Below are 24,543 nucleotides of genomic sequence, written 5' to 3' on the forward strand. Positions count from 1 at the left end.
ATCTACAGACTCACCGGCTAAACTGAGACATTTCTGGAGGTTTAGTTTGCGTGGGATGCTCTTACAAGCTCAAGAGAATAATAAGACATTAAAGTGGTATCTTGTTTAGTGAGCACCTCCCATAATGTGCAATTTGCATAATGAACAAAACAAATTTTTAAAAAAATGACTCACTCGCTGAGCAATGTTTTGCATAACGAGTGATGACAATTTAGTGTGACGTCACCAGCCGTTTGTGTGCAGCAGGGGAAACTTACATCAATATGAACACCTTTCATTGTTGGCAGTGGTATATGAACAATCTCTTTAGTATGTACTGCAGTCTGGGTTTAGCACTCTTTCTGTTACCATCTTAGTGCATCTTGTGATCACACATTTTTATAAACTTGTGTTCAGATCTTTTTTTTTTTTTTTTTTACCATGCAAGTTTTAATAATTTTTGTAGAAATTTCCATGAAGATAAAGCTGCAAGAGGATGACCATAAGAGAAAGAAAATGACCTTAGAAGTGAAATGTAAAATCATCGAAAAACGCGAATGTGGTGTGAGCATTGCTGATTTAGCACACACATACTATTCAGTTTAGATCAACTATTTACGCTATCCTCAAGAACAAGGACAAGATTAAGGAGATAGATGCTTCAAAGGGCATGTCAAGAGTATCTAAACAACAGTTTCATATTCTGGATGATGTCGAGAGGTTGCTCCTTATATGGATAAATGAAAAGCAATTGCAGGACAACACTATTAATGAGAACATCATTTGTGAGTACACAAGAATGATTTTTGCTAACTTCATTAAGAAGATGCCAGCATCATCAGCAGTTGAAGAAGTGTTTAAGTGATGCTGTGGGTGGTTCAAGAAGTTTAAGAGAAGAACCGACATCCACAGTGTCGTGAGGCACAGCGAAGCTGCCAGCTCTGACACAAAGGCAATAGAGATCTTCACCAGCGACTTCAAGATGCCCATACATTCTGAGAGTTATCTGCCACAACAGGTTTTTAATTGTGATGAGACCGGTCTATTCTGGAAAAAGATACAGAAGCTAACTGTTGTGACGCGCCGATCATTCAAAGTGCTGCTGCGCAATTATGTACATCCTCTACATGCGGCACTCTCTGCCAGCCATGCAGCAGCCGCACCATCTAAGCGGCCAGCCGGCCAGCGTCCGCTAGACTTGGACTTAGTGCTTATTTGAATGTTACCGTGTTCACATTGGTCAACTTGCCCTATGGCTTACATGTGTTTCATCGTTTTTGAAATATATGTGTTCAACTCGACGTTATAACAATTGGCGACGAGGTAGTGGATTTTTCCTTTTCACCGTTGACCCGCAGGTTTCCATGGCTACTTTAGAGCAAATATTGCAAGGTCTCACTGAACAGCAAACGCTTCTCACATCGGCGATTTGTGATTTCGTCATGGCGTCCAATGCGGGCCAATTCTCGTCATTGTCTGTACCTCCTTTCCCTCGTTACGACGAGATGGCAGAACACTGGTCTGATTACGAAAAACGTCTTTGACAGCACTTCTTGGCATTTCATGTCACGGCTGAACAAACATGTAAGTGTCTGTTCTTTTCATGGATTCCACCTCAAATGTATCGGTTGTTGTCGCAATTGGCTCCTTTGAAAGATCCTGCGTCTTTGTCCTTTGCTGAAATGTGCTCACTTCTGTCCATATATTTTCATAAGCAAACACATGTGGTAGCCTCTCATGTTGCCTTTTATCGTTGTCAAAAACAACCGAATCAATCCTATTGTGATTGGACTGCTGAGCTTCACGGCCTCAGTCGAAAGTGTCAATATATTACTGACGTTCACAAAGAATCCTACGCGGATTCCATGGTACGGGATGCTATTATCCGGTTGGCGCCTGACAAAGAAGTGAGGCAACGTGCCCTTCAGTTGGCAAATTGGACTCTAGATGAAGTCCTATCCATCGCGCAGTCTTTTGAAATTTCTCGCGCCGCTGGAGCGCAAATAGAGGCGTGTGGTGACGCCGGGGAAATACAACCTCTGTGCGCTGTTGACAATGCATGCGGCGTGTCCCCGCCGGCCGACGTGGCCGCAGTACGCTCCCACGTGCAGCCTCGGCCTAACCATAAACAACCTTCTCAGAAACTGCAGCAAAACCCCCGGCAACTTCCTTCATGTCCACGGTGTTTTGCGAAACATTCACGCGAGGATTGTCCACAACGTTGGGCCGTGTGTCACAATTGCAAAAAGAAGGGTCATGTGTCTTCCGTTTTCAAATCCGACCGCATACATGATGTTCATGACCATGACGCTGATTCTGCTTCTGTGTTGTCTGTCAATTGCACTTCTTCCCTTTCAGGGAAGTTATTCCTCACAGTCCAAATCCTTGGTCGGGATGTTCGCATGCAGGTAGATACTGGTTCTGCTGCCACTATCATTAATTCTCAGACGTATCTTCAGTTGGGTTCTCCAATCCTATCACCTGTCACTAGGCAATTATGGATGTACAATAAACAGAAGATTTCTCTCTTGGGACAATTTAATGCTGACGTATCTTACAAATCCGTCGTTCACACTGTTACCATATTTGTGGTCTACCATAGTAATGCGGAAAATCTTTTCGGTTTCGATACCATTCGCGTTTTTCGGTTCTCCATAGATGCCTCTGTCAATATCGTCTCTGATGCCATTCTTTATGCTCAATTGGATTCCTTGTCGACGACATTTTCGTCCCTTTTTTCTCCTGGGTTAGGTCATGCAAACGATTTTGAAGCTCATATCACACTCAAACCCACTGCTCGGCCTAAGTTTTTTCGGGCTCGGCCCATTCTTGTGGCCCTTCGTGGTCGGGTAAAACGGGAGCTGGATCGTCTCACTGCTTCAGGGGTCTTGCTTCCTGTCACTTCAAGTGAGTGGTCCTCTCCTGTCATTGTCGTTGCTAAGCCCAATGGTGATATTTGTCTCTGTGGCAATTTCAAAGCCACTGTAAATGCCCAATGCCTCATCGACACTTACCCTATGCCCTGACCTGAAGAATTGTTCACTAAACTTGCGGGAGGCCAGTATTTTTCTAAAATTGACCTGTCGGAAGTTTATCAATAACTTCCTCTCGACACTGCTTCCCGGCAGTTTCTGGTCCTTAACACGCCTTTTGGCCTCTATCAATACCAACGATTGCCATTCGGGGTTGCCAGCACCCCTGCTCTCTTTCAGCGATTCTTGGAACAATTATTGCTCCCTGTCCCTGGGTGTATCAATTATATGGATGACATTGTTGTCACTGGCTCCACCACTGAAGAACATCTTCAGAATCTCTGCACACTTTTTCATGTCTTACAGACTGCCGGTCTTAAGTGTAATCTTCAGAAATCACAATTTTTTCAGGCATCTATCACATACTTGGGGTTCCAACTCTCTCGGGATGGTATTCGTCCGCTTCAGCAAACTGTCGTTGAGATCGATGCTCTTCCTCGCCCTGTGTCTGTTAAGGAACTCCAGGCTTTCTTGGAGAAATTAGCATACTACCACAGGTTTTTACCATCTGCGGCTCGGTGGCTCAGCCGTTGTATCGTGTCATGCGATGCGGCTTTCCAAAAATTGAAGACTAAGCTGAAACAGGCCCTGTCCCTGGCTACTTATCGACCTGGCCAACATCTCATTCTTGCCACGGACACGTCAAAATATGGGGTTGGTGCCATCCTTGTGCACCATTTTTCTGACGGTTCTGAACAATCCATTGCTTATGCCTCCAAAACGCTCACGGACGCCCAACGGAAATATTCTCAAATTGAAAAAGAAGCTTTGGCCATTATTTATGCTCTTCATAAGTTTGGTGTTTTTCTTTATGGATCCAAATTTCATCTTGTAACGGACCACAAACCACTTGTTTCCTTGTTTTATCCATCAACGTCACTTCCCGACAAGGTTGTACACCGCCTCCAGCGTTGGGCTCTTTACTTGTCTCGGTTCAATTATGAGATTCATTTTCGGCCGATGGCTCAACATGCGAATGCTGATGCACTGTCTCGCCTTTCCATGGGTCCTGATCTGGCATTCGATAGCGACGAACTTTTGTGTTTACACCTGGACGTTGCCAAGCAGCGGGTTGTGGACGGATTCTCCATCACCGGGGACCGGCTGGCGGCTGCTACGGGTTCTGACCCTACCCTCTCCCGGGTTTTATGCTGTATTCAGAAGGGTTGGCCAGATCAGCCATCCGCTAAGACTTCTGATCCGTTGCGGAACTACTACGCTTTGCGCTACCGCCTCACGGCTAGGGATGGTGTTATCCTCCTTTCCACCGACAATGTGTTGCCACGTCTTGTGGTACCTTCGTCTTTGCGTGCTTCGGTCTTGCGCCTCCTTCACCAAGGGCACTTGGGTGTGTCTCACACAAAATCTCTGGCGCACCGTCATGTGTACTGGCCTGGCATCGACTCTGAAATCGTACACATGGTCGCTGCCTGTGGCCCTTGTGCATCACAGGCCGCTGCACCGAAGTTATCTTTGTCACCGTGGCCTTCGCCTGAGAAGCCCTGGGAGCGCATTCATGCTGACTTCGCGGGACCTTTTTTAGGTACTTACTGGCTACTCGTAATTGACGTCTACTCTAACTTTCCTTTCATTGTCTGTTGCACGTCGCCTACCATCGCGACAACCACAAGTGCTCTCGCCTGCATTTTTTCTTTGGAAGGCCTTCCCTCTACTCTTGTTACTGATAATGGTCCGCAATTTGCCTCTTCCGAATTTGCAGATTTTTGTGCTCATCACGGCATCATGCATGTCACGGCCCCTCTGTTCCATCCGCAATCTAACGGTGAGGCTGAATGACTGGTCCGCACATTTAAGGCTCAGATGAGGAAACTCATGACTTCTTCTCCTGCTGATGATGCTCTTCTCCAATTTCTGGCTTCTTACCGTTTCACCCCCATGGGCGACCACGGCCCGGCTGAGCTCTTACATGGCCAACAGCCCTGCACGCTACTTAATCTTCTGCGGCCTTCCACCTCACGGCCGCGGGTGCCTTCGCTTGGCCGGTTCACCGCCGGCGACCTTGTATGGATACGGGGATATGGCAGGCGGCCAAAATGGAGTCCAGGCCGCATCTTACGACACCATGGCCGATGCCTGTATGACATCCAGATGGACACGGGTGTTGCAGAGTGTCATTCGGACCAGCTTCGGCCTCAGGGTGCAGGCAACGACTGTTCCAGATGCCGCTACACCACCTTTGGCTCTACGTGACGCTCGGGATCTTGGCATCTCTCATTACTCACAACGCAGCCCTCTCACCGTCATCTCAGTGCCTGCACAAGAACGGATGCCACTAGGAGACGTGCCCATGCAGGAACCGGATGACCATCATCTGTCGGAGCAACTCTACTCACCTCCTTCTACTACGGATGCCGACACATTGCCCATGTCTTCTGTTATATCAACCGTACTTGCCGCAACAGGCAGATTGGTGCACGGGGCCCCAGCAGATACGACCCGTACGTCTCCTGTCATCTCAACCCGTTATCATCGGGGACACTTCCGTCCGTACGGGAAGCCTCCTCCTCGAGACTTCACGGCCAGTCAAGCAACGCCTATGGACAATAGCCATCTACAGGCCACCTCCATCAAGATCAGTGCAAAAATTTTAAAGGGGGGAAAAGTGTTGTGACACGCCGATCATTCAAAGTGCCGCCGTGCAATTACACGTGTCCTCTACATGCGGCGCTGTCTGCCAGCCATGCAGCAGCCGCGCCACCTAAGCGGCCAGCTGGCCAGCGTCCGCTAAACTTGGACTTAGTGCTTATTTGAATGTTACCGTGTTCACAAGTCTTGCTTGGTCAACTTGCCCTGTGACTTAAATGTGTTGTGTCGTTTTTGAAATATATGTGTTCAACTTGACATTATAACACTTACCTTTATAACAGCAGAGGAAAATGCATTGCCTGCTCACAAGCCATTGAAAGACCTTCTCACACTGCTGTCTGTGCCAATTCAAGCAGTAAATTGAAAATTAAACTGCTGCTTTTTTACCGTTCAGAAACTCCACGAGTGCTCAAGAAGTGTATCAATGGAGTGTTTGGTCCTTTGGTGAAAAAATATTTTCTTGAGATGAAACCTCCACTCCATGTCTTGCTTGTTACAGACAATGCCCCTACCCATTTCCCATGCCTGCATGACCACCTTCTTTGTAGAATTTCAACTCATCAAGATCCAATTTCTGCCTCCCAACACCACTCCGTTACTCCAACCTATGGACCAGCAGATTATTCCTAACTTTAAGAAGCTTTACACTAAAGCACTCTTCAAGCATTGCTTTGAGTTGACTGAAGCTACCAATTTCACTCTCAGAGAGTTTTGGAAATATCACTTCAACATCATTTCCTGCATCAAGATGATTGAAAAGGCATGGGAAGTGGTTACCAAGAGAACTCTTGCTTCTGCATGGAAGAAGCTTTGGCCAGAGTATGTTGTTGAATGTGACTCTGAGGCATTTGAGTCAGTACCTGTGGAGCCTGTAGTAAATGAGATTGTGTTTTTGGCCAAGAGCATGGGACAAGATGTGGATAACGATGATATCAATTCTTTTTATGTAAATAATCAAGAATGTAATGATGTTTTGTTGTGTTAATTTTTGTAAGATAACCGTATAATTTAGTAACATAGCCACTCCTCAATTATTGCTCAATCAAGTATGGCAGGTGGCCAAAGTCATGTTTATGTTCCCCTAACTCTTTTGAACAATTGTATCAATGACTTATTCAATATAAAATACACAAGAGAGAAAGTATTTGTAGCTGAATAAAACTTCCTTAACCATCTACAGAAAGTGTTGACTATTTTCAGTAGCTTTAAAGGAATAGAAAAAAGAAAAATAAACAAGATTTTGAAAACTAACATGAAAGGCATACCTTTTACACTCTACTTTTATTTTTTACTGCAATTGCTCACAGTAAAATAGGGTCTTTCACTACACTGTTTTACTTGTTTGTCAAATATGTGCAAATTGAATAAATACAAGTCACTGTTAATAAATAGTAGAGATATGCCATTTTCCTTAATTCTCTCTCTTTACATCATCACATGTTTATTGTAATAAAACTATTATGGATATGCAACTGTGTGTTATTATGCAACCAATGTTTGAGCAAATAAATTATATACACACATTTTCCTCATGCCTCTATTTGTCTGTTAGGGAAAACTGTATCAAAATCCTGACAGCTATTGGTGAGATTAGCCTTCGCATACAGACAGAAAAACATGATGGGGAATTTAATTTGTAATATGTGGAGCTATATGTAGATTATGGTCAAGCTTCACTGCACTCTGGAGTGTCATTGACTGTTTACTGCTTTTCCTGAAAGATACTGCCTCTTCTGTAGCTGACCAACCGATAGCTTGAAATGTCCCTCCAAACACCAGTTACATATGGAACAGATAACAGTGGTATACTGCACACTCATCACTTCTATAATTACAAATTTAGTACACAAACCTTCCTTGTGAATCAGTCTGTCTGTTAGTGAAAACCATCTGAAGATAATTATAGGAGTGAAAGACATTTGAAAAATGTCAGTTTCCCTATACACAGCTGCTTTTGGAATAGACATTGTTCGTGCATGAGTGTATTAATTTTATTGCATATGTTAATAATGAATAGAACCTTCATTTGAAGTGACATATTTTATATCAGTGACAAATGCAAAGTCAGCTACCCATTCACTCTCACTCATTCTGGACTCTGTCTCTCCTTCCTTCCCATAAACAGGGTGATTATTTCCTTCTGGATTGCGAAAAACATGCCAAGAACTTAGTCTTGTGCAAGCCGTCTACACACTATGGAAGGTATGTTGTCATATGCCCTTTGAACCTCTTTTCATAATTCAGTTTTTGTTTTATAATTAAAGTGGTCAGCAACCCAAAGATTGATTAGAACAGTACAGAGTTGTACTAGGCATTGTCCTGCTGTCGCCTTCTGCTGACCTTTGACCAGACTTACCTATCAATGTATAGGGGACTTAAAGTTTAATGTGGATTCTGAACCATGGTGCAACTAAACATTTTTCATGTCAACAAACATTTCCAGAGCTGAAAAATTGGTAAGTGACAGATAAAAATCCTAGGAATGTCTGAGTATTGAGCCTGACATGGTTGGTTCTGTGGTCTGGCACTTTACCACTGAGCCACATCATATGTGATTCAAAACCTTGTTGAAAATTCTCGATGATGATGGTGCTCATTTTAAGTAAATATTTCTCCATCAACTTCTATTTCCAACAGCACCTGATACTCGGTTTGTTCTCCTTATTTTCTGTCAGCTCCTTGAACTTTAGCATTAATAAGATAGGGTAGATTTATGTTTTTCTTCCAAAGTTCCTCAGCACGATGCATTAAACTCCCTCCTTATACACCGTCCCTTTGTGTAAAAGGGCTTGATTAGATGCATGATCTATTTTCAAATTTTGTTGGCTTTGTATGTGTGTAGGGGCAATCATAAGTGTTGCATTACCCTGTTATTTTCTGTTAACTTCCTATGAATTGAGTAAATTGCAGGCAGGATTATGGTTGGTGAAATGAAGAAATGTCCTTAGCACATGCTGGTTCAGTGCAGCAAATGTCTCATTGAACCCATGATTAATTCTGTGTGTGTATGCCATGACAAATAGAATCATAAGCATGATCAAGAATGGACAAAGTCCAGCTCACAGCATCGCTCTTCAGAGTTAATATGAAACAAAATCAGTTCTAGGTAACTTTTCAAACTCTATGAATTTATGCTGAAATTTTACAAGTCCTTAAAATTAGTGCTCCAGTTCAGAGTTAGAAGTTCATGAACCTATACAGAATTTCTGTAGATTTCATCTGTTGTTGCAAAACCTATAAAATTACAAGTACTGTACATATTGCTATAAAAACTGTGCATCTAAACATTTCACATGACTCATACTTGCATGATGATTCCTTTGATGTGTTGAAAAGTATCAGTTTCCTTGTTTTTTAAATCAGAAAATCTAGCATAATGTTTTTCGTTGGTTGAACATGAACTTTATAAAGAATAAAAATTGCATTAAACTTACTGCTACTAGAAGTATTACAATGAACCAGGGATAGAATTTCACCAGAATTTATGTAGTGGCATGAGTTTTTTGCTGGCGTCCTTGGTGTTGGGCTTAGTTAATTTTATTTACTGAAGTGGTCAAAATTAGCATTATTTATTCTTATGTACTTTAAACTTATGGAGAATGAAAGTTCTGCAGATAACTACTGTGGTCCATTATCTATTACTATACTTAGTGTTGTGAGCTTTATTTTGCACTAGAATGTGTTTTTCTCCTCTCAGAATCAACCCAAGTTGTATTTCATTAATAGAAATTCTGAAGGAAGGTATTCGTGGATAGTGGTGTTCAAAAGCTGTCAGTGCACTTACTTCATTAAGATCACTTAAAATATTTAGAAGTTATTAATTTTTCAAGGTAATAGGCACAACCATATTTTCCTTTGTCCATATCTAAAGTACTTACAGAGTGGGTATGTAGCCATCATTCTTCACCTCATTTCTCTCTTTCATGTGACACCATTGCCTATTCTGCATCTTTATAAATATAGATATTCCTTATGTGGTAGCCAGAAATAATCCATGACCTCTGAGTTTTTACTGTGGTGGCACCCCTCACACTGTGCGCATTCCTTCATGGCCCACATATTTTGCCATTAGCATTGGGTGTGATGTGGACTGCTATTCAAAAGATACACTATGTGATCAAAAGTATCAGGACACCCCCAAAAACATATGTTCTTCATATTAGGTGCATTGTGCTGCCACCTACTTCCAGGTACTCCATTTCACTAACCTCAGTAGTCATTGGAGATTGTGAGAGAGCAGAACGTGACACTCCACAAAACTCACAGGCTTCAAAGATGGTCAGATGATTGGGTGTCACTTGTGTTATACATCTGTACGTGAGGTTTCCACATTCCTAAACATCCCTAGGTCCACTGTTTCCGATGTGGTAGTGAAGTGGAAACGTCAAGGGACAAGTACATCACAAAAGCATACAGGCCAACCTCCTCTGTTGACTGACAGAGACCACCGACAGTTGAAGAGGGTCGTAATGTGTAATAGGCAGACATCTATCCAGACCATCACACAGGAATTCCAAACTGCATCAGGATCCTCTGCAAGTACTATGACAGTTAGGCGGGAGGGAAGAAAACTTGGATTTCATGGTAGAGCGGCTGCTCATATGCCACACATCACGCAGGTTAATGCCAAACAATGCCTCATTTGGTGTAAGGAGTGTAAACATTGGATAATTGAATAGTGGAAAAATGTTGTGTGAAGTGACGAATCACGGTACACAATGTGGTGATCCGATGGCAGGGTGTGGGTGTGGTGAATGCCCAGTGAACGTCATCTGCCAGTGTGTGCAGAGCCAACAGTAAAATTTTGAGGTGATGGTATTATGGTGTGGTCATATTTTTCATGTAGCGGGCTTGCGCCCGTTGTTGTTTTGCATGGCACTATCACATCACAGGCCTACATTGATGTTTTAAGCACCTTCTTGCTTCCCACTGCTAAAGAGCAATTCGGGGATGGCGATAACGTCTTTGAAGCTGTTCATAATGCATGGCCTGTGGCAGAGTGGTTACATGACAATAACATCCATGTAATGGACTCACCTGCACAGATCCCTGACCTGAAACCTATAGAACACCTTTGGGATGTTTTGAAACACCAACTTCATGCCAGGCGTCACCGACCGACATCAATACCTCTCCTCAGTGCAGCACTCTGTGAAGACTGGGCTGCCATTCCCCAAGAAAACTTCCAGCACCTGACTGAATGTATGCATGCAAGAGTGGAAGCTGTCATCAAGACTAAGGGTTGGCCAACACCATATCGAATTCCAGCATTACCAACGGACGGTGCCACGAACTTGTAAGTCATGTTCAGCCAGGTGTCCAGATGCTTTTGATCACATAGTGCATAGTGTTGCTCCACTTGCTACCGCCCCCCCCCCCCCTCCTTTCCCCCTCACCACCCACCCCAGCAAGCTGTGCTCACCTGTGTTAGGATTCTTGCCTCATTGCATCATCTGTCAAACCAGCACACATGCAGTCATTCACAGTTTGTGCTTCCAATCTTCAAGATTAAGATTTGAAGCAGTTACCCAACAAACTTCTGTTTTTGTGGTTACTCTAGATGGAACCTGTTTTGCATAGAAAGATTAGAACAGACAACAATCACTAATACAAATGTGTCTAATCCAAAAAAGAATGGAGACTACACTTGTGAAAGACGCTCCTAAATCAAAGGCAAGTTGATTACAGTTTCATGATTGTTATAGACAAAAGATGAAGAACATATTTTGCTGAATACTACTACAGTCTCTTGCTGCAAACAACCACATATTTGGAAAAGCTGACACAAAGTGATGTGGTGAAGTGATTAAGACATGAGATTCAAATTTGGGAATATTACCCATCCCATTCTTATCCAGCTATGAAGATAAAAGTTTTCCATGGGCTCCTTCAAAAACAGCAGCAACCTATTTCCTCCTTCATTTTAATTCAGTGTAGTATGTCCCCCATTCCCCCCCCCCCACCCCCCCCCCCTCTCTCTCTCTCTCTCTCTCTCTCTCTCTCTCTCTCTCTCTCTCTCTCTCTCTCTCCAACAGTGTGTTGAGTCCAAGATGCACAAAATAACAACAAAATCTGGATACCTTTATATCTTAATATGAGTTAGTTATTAGAAAATGTTTGAAAAATAATATCTCTTTTTTACATGAATATACCATGCATAGGAAATGCTTTATCCTCAAGCAACTGGCATAAAATAGTGAAATTTTAAATGAATCTTGTGTGAATTACTGATAAAAGTGATATAGTGACAGTTTCTTCCCTTCTTTTTGTGTCTAATATTTGATATTTTTTACAGGTATTAGTCAGGGTGTTTATGACTGTTCACCTCCAGAAGTGTACTATGTACCTAAACCAAAGCAATGGCTAAAGCAAGAGAGTTTAAAATCTAAAAGAAGATGTTCTCTTACTGAACAATCACACAATTGGAGCAGTTATATTGCTGATAATGGTTTTGTGAACAACAGATGCATAGTTCGAGATCTATTGTTTTGTTTAAAAGAGTGCTTAGAAGAGACCAGCACTTTGTATTATAAATCACGTGCATCTGGTACTAGAGAAACATTACATTGTAAAGCTGTACCTTCCTCTGTGACTGATGAAACTCTTCCAAATCGTTTACACAGGTATGTGGTATGTGGAGTCTTTTGTGCACTGTATACCTAAGTTGTTGCACGTATTTCAGGAATGAAAAAGTTCTTAAGTTTATCAAAACTAGGAAGCTTATCAGTTGTAATGCATGTCCTGCATGCACGTGCCCCCCCCCCCCCCCCTCCACACACACACACACACACACACACACACACAAAAGTGCAAAATGACCAAAAGATTTAACTTCATTATCACGTAATGAGGAGGTACTGGATGGAATTGGGGAGAAGAGGAAATTGTCGCACAACCTGACTAAAGGAAGGGACCGGTTGGTAGGACATGTTTTGAGGCATCAAGGGATCACTAATTTAGTATTGGAGGGAATCGTGGAGGGTAAAATCGTAGAGGGAGATGAAGAGATGAATGCACAAAGTAAATTGAGAAGGATGTAGGTTGCAGCAGTTACTCGGAGATGAAGAAGCTCGCACAGGATAGAGTAGTATGGCGATCTTCATCAAACTAGTCGCTGGACTGAAAACCACAACAACAAAAACGTGATACAAAAGCAATAATTAGGGTAACAATTGTTTTTAAGCAAAGATAATGTTCTTTATAGTTGTTGTTTGTTGTTGTTGTTGTGGTCTTCAGTCCTGAGACTGGTTTGATGCAGCTTTCCATGCTACTCTATCCTGTACAAGCCTCTTCATCTCCCAGTACCAACCGAAACCTACATCCTTCTGAATCTGCTTAGTGTATTCATCTCTTGGTCTCCCTCTACCATTTTTACCCTCCACGCTGCCCTCCAATACTAAATTGGTGATCCCTTGATGCCTCAGAACATGTCCTACCAATCGATCTCTTCTTCTAGTCAAGTTATGCCACAAACTTCTCTTCTCCCCAGTCCTATTCAGTACTTCCTCATTAGTTATGTGATCTACCCATCTAATCTTCAGCATTCTTCTGTAGCACCATATTTCAAAAGCTTCTATTCTCTTCTTGTCAAAACTATTTATCGTCCATGTTTCACTTCCATACATGGCTACACTCCATACCAATACTTCCTGACACTTAAATCTATACTCGATGTTAACAAATTTCTCTTCTTCAGAAACGCTTTCCTTGCCATTGCCATTCTACATTTTATATCCTCTCTACTTCAAACATCATCAGTTATTTTGCTCCCCAAATAGCAAAACCCCTTTACTACTTTAGGTGTCTCATTTCCTAATCTAATTCCCTCAGCATCACCCGACTTAATTTGACTACATTCCATTATCCTCATTTTGCTTTTGTTGATGTTCATCTTGTACCCTCCTTTTAAGACACTGTCCATTCCGTTCAACTGCTCTTCCAAGTCCTTTGCTGTCTCCGACAGAATTACAATGTCATTGGCGAACCTCAAAGTTTTTATTTCTTCTCCATGGATTTTAATACCTACTCCAAATTTTTCTTTTGTTTCCTTCACTGCTTGCTCAATATACAGATTGAATAACATCGGGGATAGGCTACAGCCCTGTCTCACTCCCTTCCCAACCACTGCTTCCCTTTCATGCCCCTCGATTCTTATAACTGCCATCTGGTTTCTGTACAAATTGTAAATAGCCTTTCACTCCCTGTATTTTACCCCTGCCACCTTCAGAATTTGAAAGAGAGTATTCCAGTCAACATTGTCAAAAGTTTTCTCTAAGTCTACAAATGCTAGAAACGTAGGGTCAGTATTGCCTCACGTGTTCCAACATTTCTACGGAATCCAAACTGATCTTCCCCGAGGTCGGCTTCTACTAGTTTTTTCATTCTTCTGTAAAGACTTCGCGTTAGTATTTTGCAGCTGTGACTTATTAAACTGACAGTTCAGTAATTTTTACATCTGCCAACACCTGCTTTCTTTGGGATTGGAATTATTATATTCTTCTTGAAGTCTGAGGGTACTTCGCCTGTTTCATACATGTTGTCGTCAAGTACATCGCCCTTGTATAGACCTTCTATATACTCCTTCCACCTTTCTGCTTTCCCTTCTTTGCTTAGAACTGGGTTTCCATCTGAGCTGCTCATGTTCATGCAAGTGGTTAACTCTTATCTCCAAAGGTCTATTTAATTTTCCTGTAGGCAGTATCTATCTTACCCCTAGTGAGATAAGCCTCTACATCCTTACATTTGTCTTCTAGCCATCCCTGCTTAGCCATTTTGCACTTCCTGTCGATCTCATTTTTGAGACGTTTGTATTCCTTTTTGCCTGCTTCATTTACTGCATTTTTATATTTTCTCCTTTCATCAGTTAAATTCAATATTTCTTCTGTTACCCAAGGATTTCTACTAGCCCTCATCTTTTTACCTACTTGATCGTCTGCTGCCTTCACTACTTCATCCCTCAAAGCTACCCATTCTTCTTCTACTGTATTTCTTTCCCCCATTCATGTCAATTGTTTTCTTATGCTCTCCCTGAAACTCTGTACAACCTCTGGTTCTTTCAGTTTATCCAGGTCCCATCTCCTTAAATTCCCACCTTTTTCCAATTTCTTCAGTTTTAATCTACAGGTCATAACCAATAGATTGTGGTCCGAGTCCACATCTTCCCCTGGAAATGTCTTACAATTTAGAACCTGGTTCCTAAATCTCTGTCTTACCATTAGATAATCTATCTGAAACCTGTCAGTATCTCCAGGCTTCTTCCATGTATACAGCCTTCTTTAATGATTCTTGAACCAAGTGTTAGCTATGATTAAGTTGTGCTTTGTGCAAAATTCTTTATAGTAAATGCTAAGTCTGTCAGCCATCATTCATCAACAATAACTGTAGCCGAGGGACAATTTTGTTAACACCACTGTACTGCATATCAGAAGGTAGGATGAGAAATTGCCGTAAGATGTCATCTTTTAGCATCCCTAATGAGCACGGATGATCACAGTAGACATGAAACTTCAGGTAACCCCAGGAGCAATAGTTTCACAGATTTAGGTCTGAGGATCTGGGAGGCCAAGCATGACAGAAGTAGCAGCTCAGCACATGATGGAAGTTAGCAGGGTTGGTGGAGCGGTTTATTACTCTGAGATTTATTCCACCTGGCTACCATTATGACTAAACCGAATACTAGAATATGATAGAACATGATTTGCATACTATGTATCGAAGCCAGTGGTTAGTCACTTGATAACCTTGGTGCCACACTAATTGTATCAAATAGGGCATGCAGTGGGCCAACATCCACCTAACATTTGTTACATCTCATAAGCACCACAAACCATGACGTTTATATTTCTCGAAGATGTTTGGCTCTTGAAGGGAGTCCCGCTCTCCCACTCTCGATGCTACTCACTGTAAGCAATCTTGGGAAGCAGCAAACAACCAAATAATATTGTCATAAAAAAGGGTGTTGCAGCAAATAAGAACACATACCTACCATGATAGGTGAAATATAATTCAGAGGCACAGTGTCCTCCGATAAAGCACATGTTACAACTGCAGGAGATCACTATTACAGTGATGTCTAGCACCTGTAGTTAATCTGAGGGCACACAAATGACAGAGTATCAATCTAATGTCTTCCCTTACACGTCTTGTGATGACACATCTCTCATTTATGTTCATAAATTATCTTCACAATGAATCAAGCTGTCCTTCAGAACAATGCAATATACGTTAGCCCCTTCAAGAACAATCTGTCTTCTCTTTATGTACATAGAATTTACATACTGGTTTCACTCGGAGTTAAACAATTAATTTTCCACTGCCGCACAGGACTTCTGATGATGCATCTACAACAAACACTCATACGCCTGAACATTACCACATTACACAATGAATGTAGATTGGTTTACCCATGATCATGAGACAGCATCTTCATTGAGATATGCAGTTCTACCATTGTTCTAAAGTTCATCACAATTCCAATGAGCCTTTGTATCACACAATCAAAATCACTGCCTCATGTACACTTTTACTGGTGCATTAAATTGTGGAATAACCTGTTGCTACTCAACTGCTGTTCCAGCAGTGCCTGGAAAGCCATTTGTACTGTAAAAGTACTCACTGACCGAATAAAGTTAGCATTTCATTGGAGTGGTTAGATACGGGTCTGTCCATGATGAAAGACCCAGAGCAACTCTCCAGACCAAAAGCGCCAATGCGAAAACTAGCGCTCCCCTCCACTTGATTCGTACCTCTGCGCCAATGAGTAATCATGTCACTACTCATTTTAAAAACTAATGAAAGAAAATAGCATGTAAGAGAGGAGATAGCTTTCTTAACCCCTGTCCTCAATTACGTGCTTTAGATTACATTAAATATATATTTTTCTTAACCTGAAGGGTTAAGAGCAAGTGGGACTATTTTCTCTTGATGCCCATATCTCGCAATCTTCCAATATCGCCATCTTCTATGACGGGGGGGGGGGGGGGGGGGGGCTCAGCAATCACAAGCCTGCATGCTTACTACACTGAAATTGTTCTGGGAGGTACCAGAAACCTATCATTTTCCCACACAGCTGGCACTCCCATCTACATCCGGCCATGTCAGCCAGTGTGCCTTCCCACTCCAGATGTCTCAGAGCCTTCTATACTGACACTGGACTCGCATTCGGGAGGACGACGGTTCAATCCTGCGTCCGGCCATCCTGATTTACGTTTTCTGTGATTTCCCTAAATCGCTCCAGCAAATGCCGGGATGGTTCCTTTCAAAGGGCATGGCCGACTTCCTTCCGCGCCCTTCCCTAATGTGATGAGACCGATGACCTCGCTGTCTGGTCTCCTTCCACAAAAACAACCAACCTTCTATACTGATCATTCGACATATGCCTGCCCACTGCTTTCTGCATACTCTCATTTACATTTAATTTGATTTATAACAAAAGTATATTAATTCATGTCACCTTCTGGCTGGCATAAATTACTTTGGTTTAAATTTGAGTCAAGCCCTTAGGTTATTGTTATTGCTATTATTATTATTATTATTATTATTATTATTATTATTATTATTATTATTATTATTAAAATTTTTACTGAAGCCTTTAAATAAAATTGCAAAATAGAATGGGTATATTTATACAGTACTAAGTAATGTAGTTGCTACATTACAACAATCATCTCCAAATTATCTGCACAAGAAATCTTTCACACACATAGCAATGTGGGATGGAGTGCCATCCTGCAAAAACGTCCAGCAGGTATTAATGAGCCAGGTATCGGTGTATCTCGCAGCCATCACGCTGACAGTTTGAAAAGCATCAGCCTGCATTTTGTCGAAGAAAATGGATCTGATCATGACTGATGTCGTAAATACACACCATACTGTGACTTTCTCACCATGCAATGAAGTTTCCATGACTGTTCTAGGATTTTTGGTTGCCCAAATTCTTTAGTTGTAGGCACTGACAGACCCTCGGAGTGTGAAATGAGCTTTGTTGGTCCACAACATCTTAGACATCCTATCGTCATCTACCCCCATCTTTTGAAGCGACCACACCACACATGCTCCCCACGTCACAAAATTGTTGGCCAACAATTCATTGCAACACTGGATTTTCTTATGTATAGCATTGGAGGGTATGCTTTAGTGCTCTTCAAACAGTACTGCATGGAATTGTGGTGCGAAGTGTGACTTCACGAGCCCTGATTTCACCATGTAGAGATGAATCTGTTAAAGTCTCCATTTCTTCTTGAACTGTCAGAGCAGGAGTAGCACTTTTGTCTCATCACCCACTATGGAGCCAGTCTTCTAAACAACCTGTGGCTTCAAACTTTATGATTATTTTCTTAACAGCAACTCTTGTCACAGTATGTGTACCCACTTGAATATCCTTCTTATGGTGATATGATTGTGACCACCAATCAACTGTCCACCCAAACGAATGGTCACCTACAAACTATGGCCAAGAACAGGGTTGACTACCTACTAGCAGAAGATACAGCGACTACATGTTTGATTTCAGCAACTGACATTTGGATCCTTTCCCCCAGTACCAGCTTTTCTGGTCTACATAGCTAGGAGTTATCCTTGTGACACATTCTTTGTTACTGAAACCCTCCTGTCATTGAATTCTGCTAAACCCCTGCCGCACACCCACCTCCACCCTGACCCAGGACCCTCACATAACTAATTATACATGCCCTCCTTTCTTCCCATAGTATCCCCTCCCTGTGTTCTGTCATCACCTCCCAATGCACTCCTCCACATCATCATCATCTCGTCATGTGCTGCATGAACGAACTGGTTACAGTGTCTGTGTGTCACATTCCTATACTATGAGCCAGGTGCATCTTCTCCTGCATTTCTATCCCGTATGCATGCTGCCTCCCACCAATCCATCAACTACCCTTCTCCAACCCTCCCTCTCATTTCCTGTCTTCCTTCTCCCTTTGCCCATTCCAAGCAACAAACCTTTTGTTCCATTTTACGTATAGAAATGCAATAACAGCATTGTGTGTTCATCCTGCACTTTGTTGCTGTACAGGTTGGTATTTATACATAATCTGTGTGTACATGTTTGTATATAATCTCTCTCTCTCTCTCTCTCTCTCTCTCTCTCTCTCTCTCTCTCTCTCTGTCTCTCTCTCTGTGTGTGTGTGTGTGTGTGTGTGTGTGTGTGTGTGCTGTAGTTCAAAAACAGAACTTTCCTAAAAGTTGGCAGCTGGCAAAGTTTTCAGTCATATTTGTGTTCCTGTTGACAACTCAATGCCACTACTATATGGTGAGTTGTTATCTTTACTCCTAAATTATTAACAAACATGTAAGTTCACATGTTCCTTTATAATGTGAATGAATGATAGTTCCATATTAATTTACAGGTTATCACAGTACATAAGTGAGGCAGCATGGAGACTTCATGTCTTAACTGATGACAAGTTTGTAAATAACATAGGAAAGAGTCCTGAAATGTGTGAGACCTCCATAGTAGACAGCCATTTTGATTGGCATTATCCTTGTGATGATACTACAAGTGAAAGTGACAGTGATACTAATGAAAATGAGATTGCTGCCAGAAACAAAATTAGGCACCGAAAATTTCGAAGAAAGACAAAATCCTTCACTGAAAGGTCAAGTGAGAATGGTTCACAGTCAGAACCATCAGGTAAATTGGAAATAGTTTTTTTCAGTGTTAGTAGTAGTAGCAGGAACAGCAGCAACAGGCGGATCAGCAGTAGCAGATTTGAGTTATTTCGCTTAAGATACATGTCTACAGTAACTGCATTCTCAAAGTTCTTTCTCTGATACATTTTTTTACTTAAACTGTATGTATTTTCTGTCAAAATTAATCAGTCATAATGAAATTTAGTTTATATTTGAACAATTTTTACTGATCCTTTGTAACTTGTCTCTGCAACCCACCTTCAGAGTGTAATTATTTTTGAATCAAGATATAGAGTAATGACTCCATAACATTGACTTGAGAATGATTATGGTCCTCTCTAACTTTTGAGGCTGATACTCCTCTTATTGTCACCAACTCTACAGCAGTTTGAATACTGGTGGCTCCTGTATCTACCGAGCGAGGTGGCGCAGTGGTTAGACACTGGACTCGCATTCGGGAGGACAACGGTTCAATCCCGCGTCCGGCCATCCTGATTTAGGTTTTCCGTGATTTCCCTAAATCACTCCAGGCAAATGCCGGGATGGTTCCTCTGAAAGGGCACGCCCGACTTCCTTCCCAATCCTTCCCTAATTCGATGAGACCGATGACCACGCTGTCTGGTCTCCTTCCCCAAACAAACAACCAGCCAACCAGCTCCTGTATCTCTCCTCTCTCTCTCTCTCTCTCTCTCTCTCTCTCTCTCTCTCTCTCTCTCTCTCTTCCATCTATCCATGTATCTCATCCCCTCAATGACAGCGTACAGTTCTCTTACCTCAAGTGCATTCCTGCAGCAAGCCAAGCACGTTGACAGACAGGGACTGTTATTGCCTCCAGGTAGTGGTACAATAATGTAGACAATATTTGAAATACGTGTCCATAGACTTTGAGCTGGCATCTCTATATAGTAATTCAGGATGGTCAAAATAAAACTGGCACAGAAATTAAGCTCCAATCTTAATTTGTAAAGGGGCTGACTGTCTGTATCACATGCACAATTCTAGTGTCACATACACAATTAATTCTAGAAGGTCCCATGTTTTAGTGCTATTACAAGAGAAAAAAAAAACTTTACTGTAGGTACCATTACCATGTAAGAATAATTTTAAGATAGTAAGGGCAGCTACTGTGAAATACAGTTTTTCAGTGGGTATTATTAACGATGCACCATTTACAATTAACCTGAAATAGTAATAAAAAAAAAAAAAAATTGGGTCCCAGACAGTATGCTTCTTCACAAACAAATCAAGATCACAGCATGACATGTCACTGCTCAAGACAAATCTTAAAACTACAAAATGTACCAGGGAAAAAATCTGTTCCAAATCGCTGACAGAACTTAAAAAGCACACATTGTTCTGAATTTTTTAACTTGTGCGTGACATTTGTAAGAATGAAAATGTAGGTACTTTTCATAATGGTCTGATATGATGCCAAAATCATATATGCTTGGTGCTCCACAGCTTGTATTTATTATGAGACATCTTTCTGTACACCATTAACTGCGTGGAAAAATATTTAATTGACTGGTATTTGGGAATATAGGGCATATATTGTGTACGTCTACATCAAGCAACATGTGTTTCAAAAATGAAACCCATACTCTGTTAAAATTGATGTGGCTCTTCATGCCACACAAGTTTCAAGTGTATATGTTATTGCTGTCAAATACTAAACCACTACACTTTTAGAAGGCAAAGAACATTTACACGACAGCCAGTGTAGTGGTCAGTTAAATATCTTTGATACAGTTCATGGTGTACAGCAAGATGTCTTTTAAGGATTACTGACACAATGCTCAACCAGCTGCTGAACTAACTGATTGCATTACTTTGCTGCATTGTTCTGCTGGTTATTGTTCACATGAACATCATTTTCTAGTGTTGAGACTCATTTTGGATAGTTTTCTAATGATCACTTTACTGCTTTGATTGTGATGTATGAAGAATCTGAAAACAATTTTCATTCCAGTTTTATTTTGGCATACTGTAATTCTCATTTCATTTATTAAGAGGCATTTGTACTGAAATTTCATAACTGAGTTGCAGCATATAAACAAACAAACATAGCTGATTTGCACTGGTGTAAAATGTCTCACGAGGGGACTTTCGAACATCATTTGAAGTGACTTTATCCTGTATAACAGTGTTAGATGCACAGATCTGCTGAATTTGAAGTGAGCATTACTTATTAGAGTGTTTAGTATAGGATACGAAATTTCACTGTGGTGTCATTATTCCGTGAGCATTTTCTTAAAAGTTCAGTCATGTTCCATTTTGTGTAGTTCCTAGAACCACTTCATCGATTCACTACTAACCACTCTGTGGGAAATATCTTTTTCCAAATTTCAGGAAAAATGGAAAAAAGTACAGGCTGTTTCAGGAGGAAAAGTAAATATTATAGAATTTGGCAGTATAAAATAATTTGAATTACACATTCCTTACAACATATGTCCAGCTGGTTACACAGACGTATTCTCATTTCGTGTGTTAATACTCCAGGTGCTATGGATTTATTGATCCTTTGTAATTCCAGTTGTGATATTCAAGTTGTGAAGTTGCACTTGGATTCACAAAATTGAATTTTCAATTGTGTTGGTGATTTGTTGGCCAAGTCTACTATATTGTTCAAGCATACTGCATGTATTTATAGATTCAGTGTGTGCCAATATGCTATCTGTGTATGGGTTTTGTAATAGAAATGCTACTGCTGCTTGTAGAGAATATGGCAGATGATTTCCTAATTGCATAGTACCAGAGTAAACAGTGCTTGTTCAAGTTTTCACTCAACTGTGTGCAGTGCCAATCATATTTCATGTGAATGCACAAATGAGGAGAGTTTTTATGAAGTAGAAGACCTTATTCAGGTGGTAGAATGTAGTACTTCAAAAAGCACATGCAGAATTTTTGCACACATTGGTGTTCTTCATACTAGATTCTAGAATATAGTGTACATTACATATGCACACTTTCTATCCTTATGATTTACAGTGAATTCAGAACTTTTTAGAAAGAGTTGAAGGTCAACAATTAGAATTTTGTAATTGGCAAATTGCAGAATAATCCCATTAATTCAGTTTATTGATGAATCTACATTCATCCATGATGGTTTCAGTAACACTCAAAACACACATCAGTGGACCACTTAAAACCCACATACCTTTCTGGGGACACATTTTCAAAAACACTTGTCTGTAAATGGGTGGTATAGTGTGATGGACAATGAGATGATTGGACCTACTGTGTTATAGAATCATCATACAGGCCCTCATTATGTAGACTTTCTTGAAAATGATCTTCCAGCATTACTGGAAGGGTTTCTTTGGCTACAAAGATGGATATATTCTGCCAGCATGACAGGGTCCTGCACATTCTAGTCATCAGATGACACATCATCTAAACCTAACATTCTGCAGAAGATGGATCAGCAGAAATGGTTATGTTTCTTGCCCACCAAAGTCATAAGACTTTACTCCTCCTGATTTTTGCCTATGGAAAAGGCAGAGAGGCAAAATCTATAAGGAAAAAGAAAAACGAGATGAACTGATTGTCCAGATTACAAATAATGTTGTGTGATGTGGTTCACCTGAAACATCAGCCTTCAAGTGTTCTACATATTTACTTAAACAAATAAAATTTTGGTTTAATTTGCTGACTGTTGACAAGAAGTGATTATTAAATATTTTACACAACTCTACTGGATAACTAATAATTTCATTCTCACACAAGAGAAGTGTAATACATTGAGCACCTACATTCTGCTCTGAACTGTCAAAGCTGAACAGACTTGCACTAGAATAAAAGAGACAGAAATTGTTGTCATTGGCATTATTTTCATACTTGGGTAAGGCTTTTGATTGTGTGAACCATGATATCCTAATGCAAAATTTAGAATACTCCATTACAGAATAGCATGCACAGCAAATTCATGATTTTTGTCTTTCTTGAATGTTAGAAAGCAGTGTGTATTAGTTCCATGCCAATCACATGACGTATTATTGTGAATGTATTAATTGAATGCTACTATTAATTCAGCCCAGACATCCATGGTAACAGCACTTAATGTTCTATACCTAATACAATGAAATCTGAATCACTTTACTGTCTCTTGGCAGTCTAATATATTTTTGCTATAACTGCTAATAGTGATTACAGACACTCTTGGTAGTCTCATTATTCATGATATGACAACCGCTAAGTCAGATTGTAGGCTTCAGAGTATGGTACTGGGCTGCTGCCTAACTGCCGGTCCAGCACTGTCCGAGTGTCCATGGCACGTCATGTTTTGTGCCTGTTGACGGAAGAGTTTCCATGTCCATCATTGTGAGATGGAAGCATGTAGTCCATGGTTGACAGTGCTCCCTTTAGCAACTGTCCACACTATCGGCAGATGGATATGACGTGCAAGTAGACATTGCATGGAAGCAAAATATTGTCCTCATTTATTAGCACCCTCTGGAGGCGACTGGTAGGAACTGAGAGGTGCCAGGCTAATGATTGTGCATGTGGGGTAACAGCCTCTCACAGTATTTGTTGTATACCCTTAAGCCTCGTACACAAAAGATATCCACTCAGAATTCTAAGCAACTGGACATGGTTTACCAAAAGGTTCAATTTTGTGTCCTCTGTTGTTTCTGATATACATAAATGATCTTTCACTTGCAGTTTCAGAAGGTATCAATTTTATGATGCAAAGATAGGAATATACTTCTTACTGAAAAGGCAGCTAATGAAATATTCAGTAATGTCAGGAGTTGGTTGAAGGCAAATGGATTAACAATGAATTTTGACAAGAATCACTACACACAGTTCAGTACTTCTCACAGAACTCCACAAGTTATAAAAGAAGTTTCTCAAACAATTAAATAGAACAAGCAGCAAGTGTTAAGTTTTGGCATTACAGATAGATCACAGCATGCCACAGAACTGCTGAAGTATCTAAACAAATATTACTTAGAATGCAAATGCTGCCAGAAATACATGATATCCATTCATAGCTTAAAAAGTGGATGTTTATATGCATACAGGGTGAGTCAGGAGGAAAGGTAAATGCTTTTAGTGGTGATGGTAGTACGAATTATGAAAAAAAAAAGTCTTGTAGACATATGCCCTATTTCAAATGTTTTCTGAGATAGGACACATTTAAAGTACATTGTCATTTGTTTTCTGTATTATTTGAACTCTGTTGTTGTTTACAATGTACTACAGTTGTATAGAGGAAGCTGAGGTGAAAAATTTGACATGGAACATTTGTGGCCTATTAAGTGAGGTAACTAAC

General features: G+C 40.9%; 1 protein-coding gene across 1 annotated transcript in view; it reads left to right on the top strand.

The window, feature by feature from the left end:
- LOC124721170 (zinc finger FYVE domain-containing protein 26) overlaps positions 1-24,543 on the top strand; it is a 423,927-nt gene that overhangs the window by 91,724 nt on the left and 307,660 nt on the right. The window contains exons 11-12 of the mRNA XM_047246006.1: positions 11,914-12,241; positions 18,986-19,269. Of these exons, the coding sequence (XP_047101962.1) occupies positions 11,914-12,241; positions 18,986-19,269 (612 nt within the window). The remainder of the gene's footprint in view (positions 1-11,913; positions 12,242-18,985; positions 19,270-24,543) is intronic.

This window comes from Schistocerca piceifrons, chromosome X (genome assembly GCF_021461385.2).
Source record: "Schistocerca piceifrons isolate TAMUIC-IGC-003096 chromosome X, iqSchPice1.1, whole genome shotgun sequence".
Taxonomy (NCBI): Eukaryota; Metazoa; Arthropoda; class Insecta; order Orthoptera; family Acrididae; genus Schistocerca; species Schistocerca piceifrons.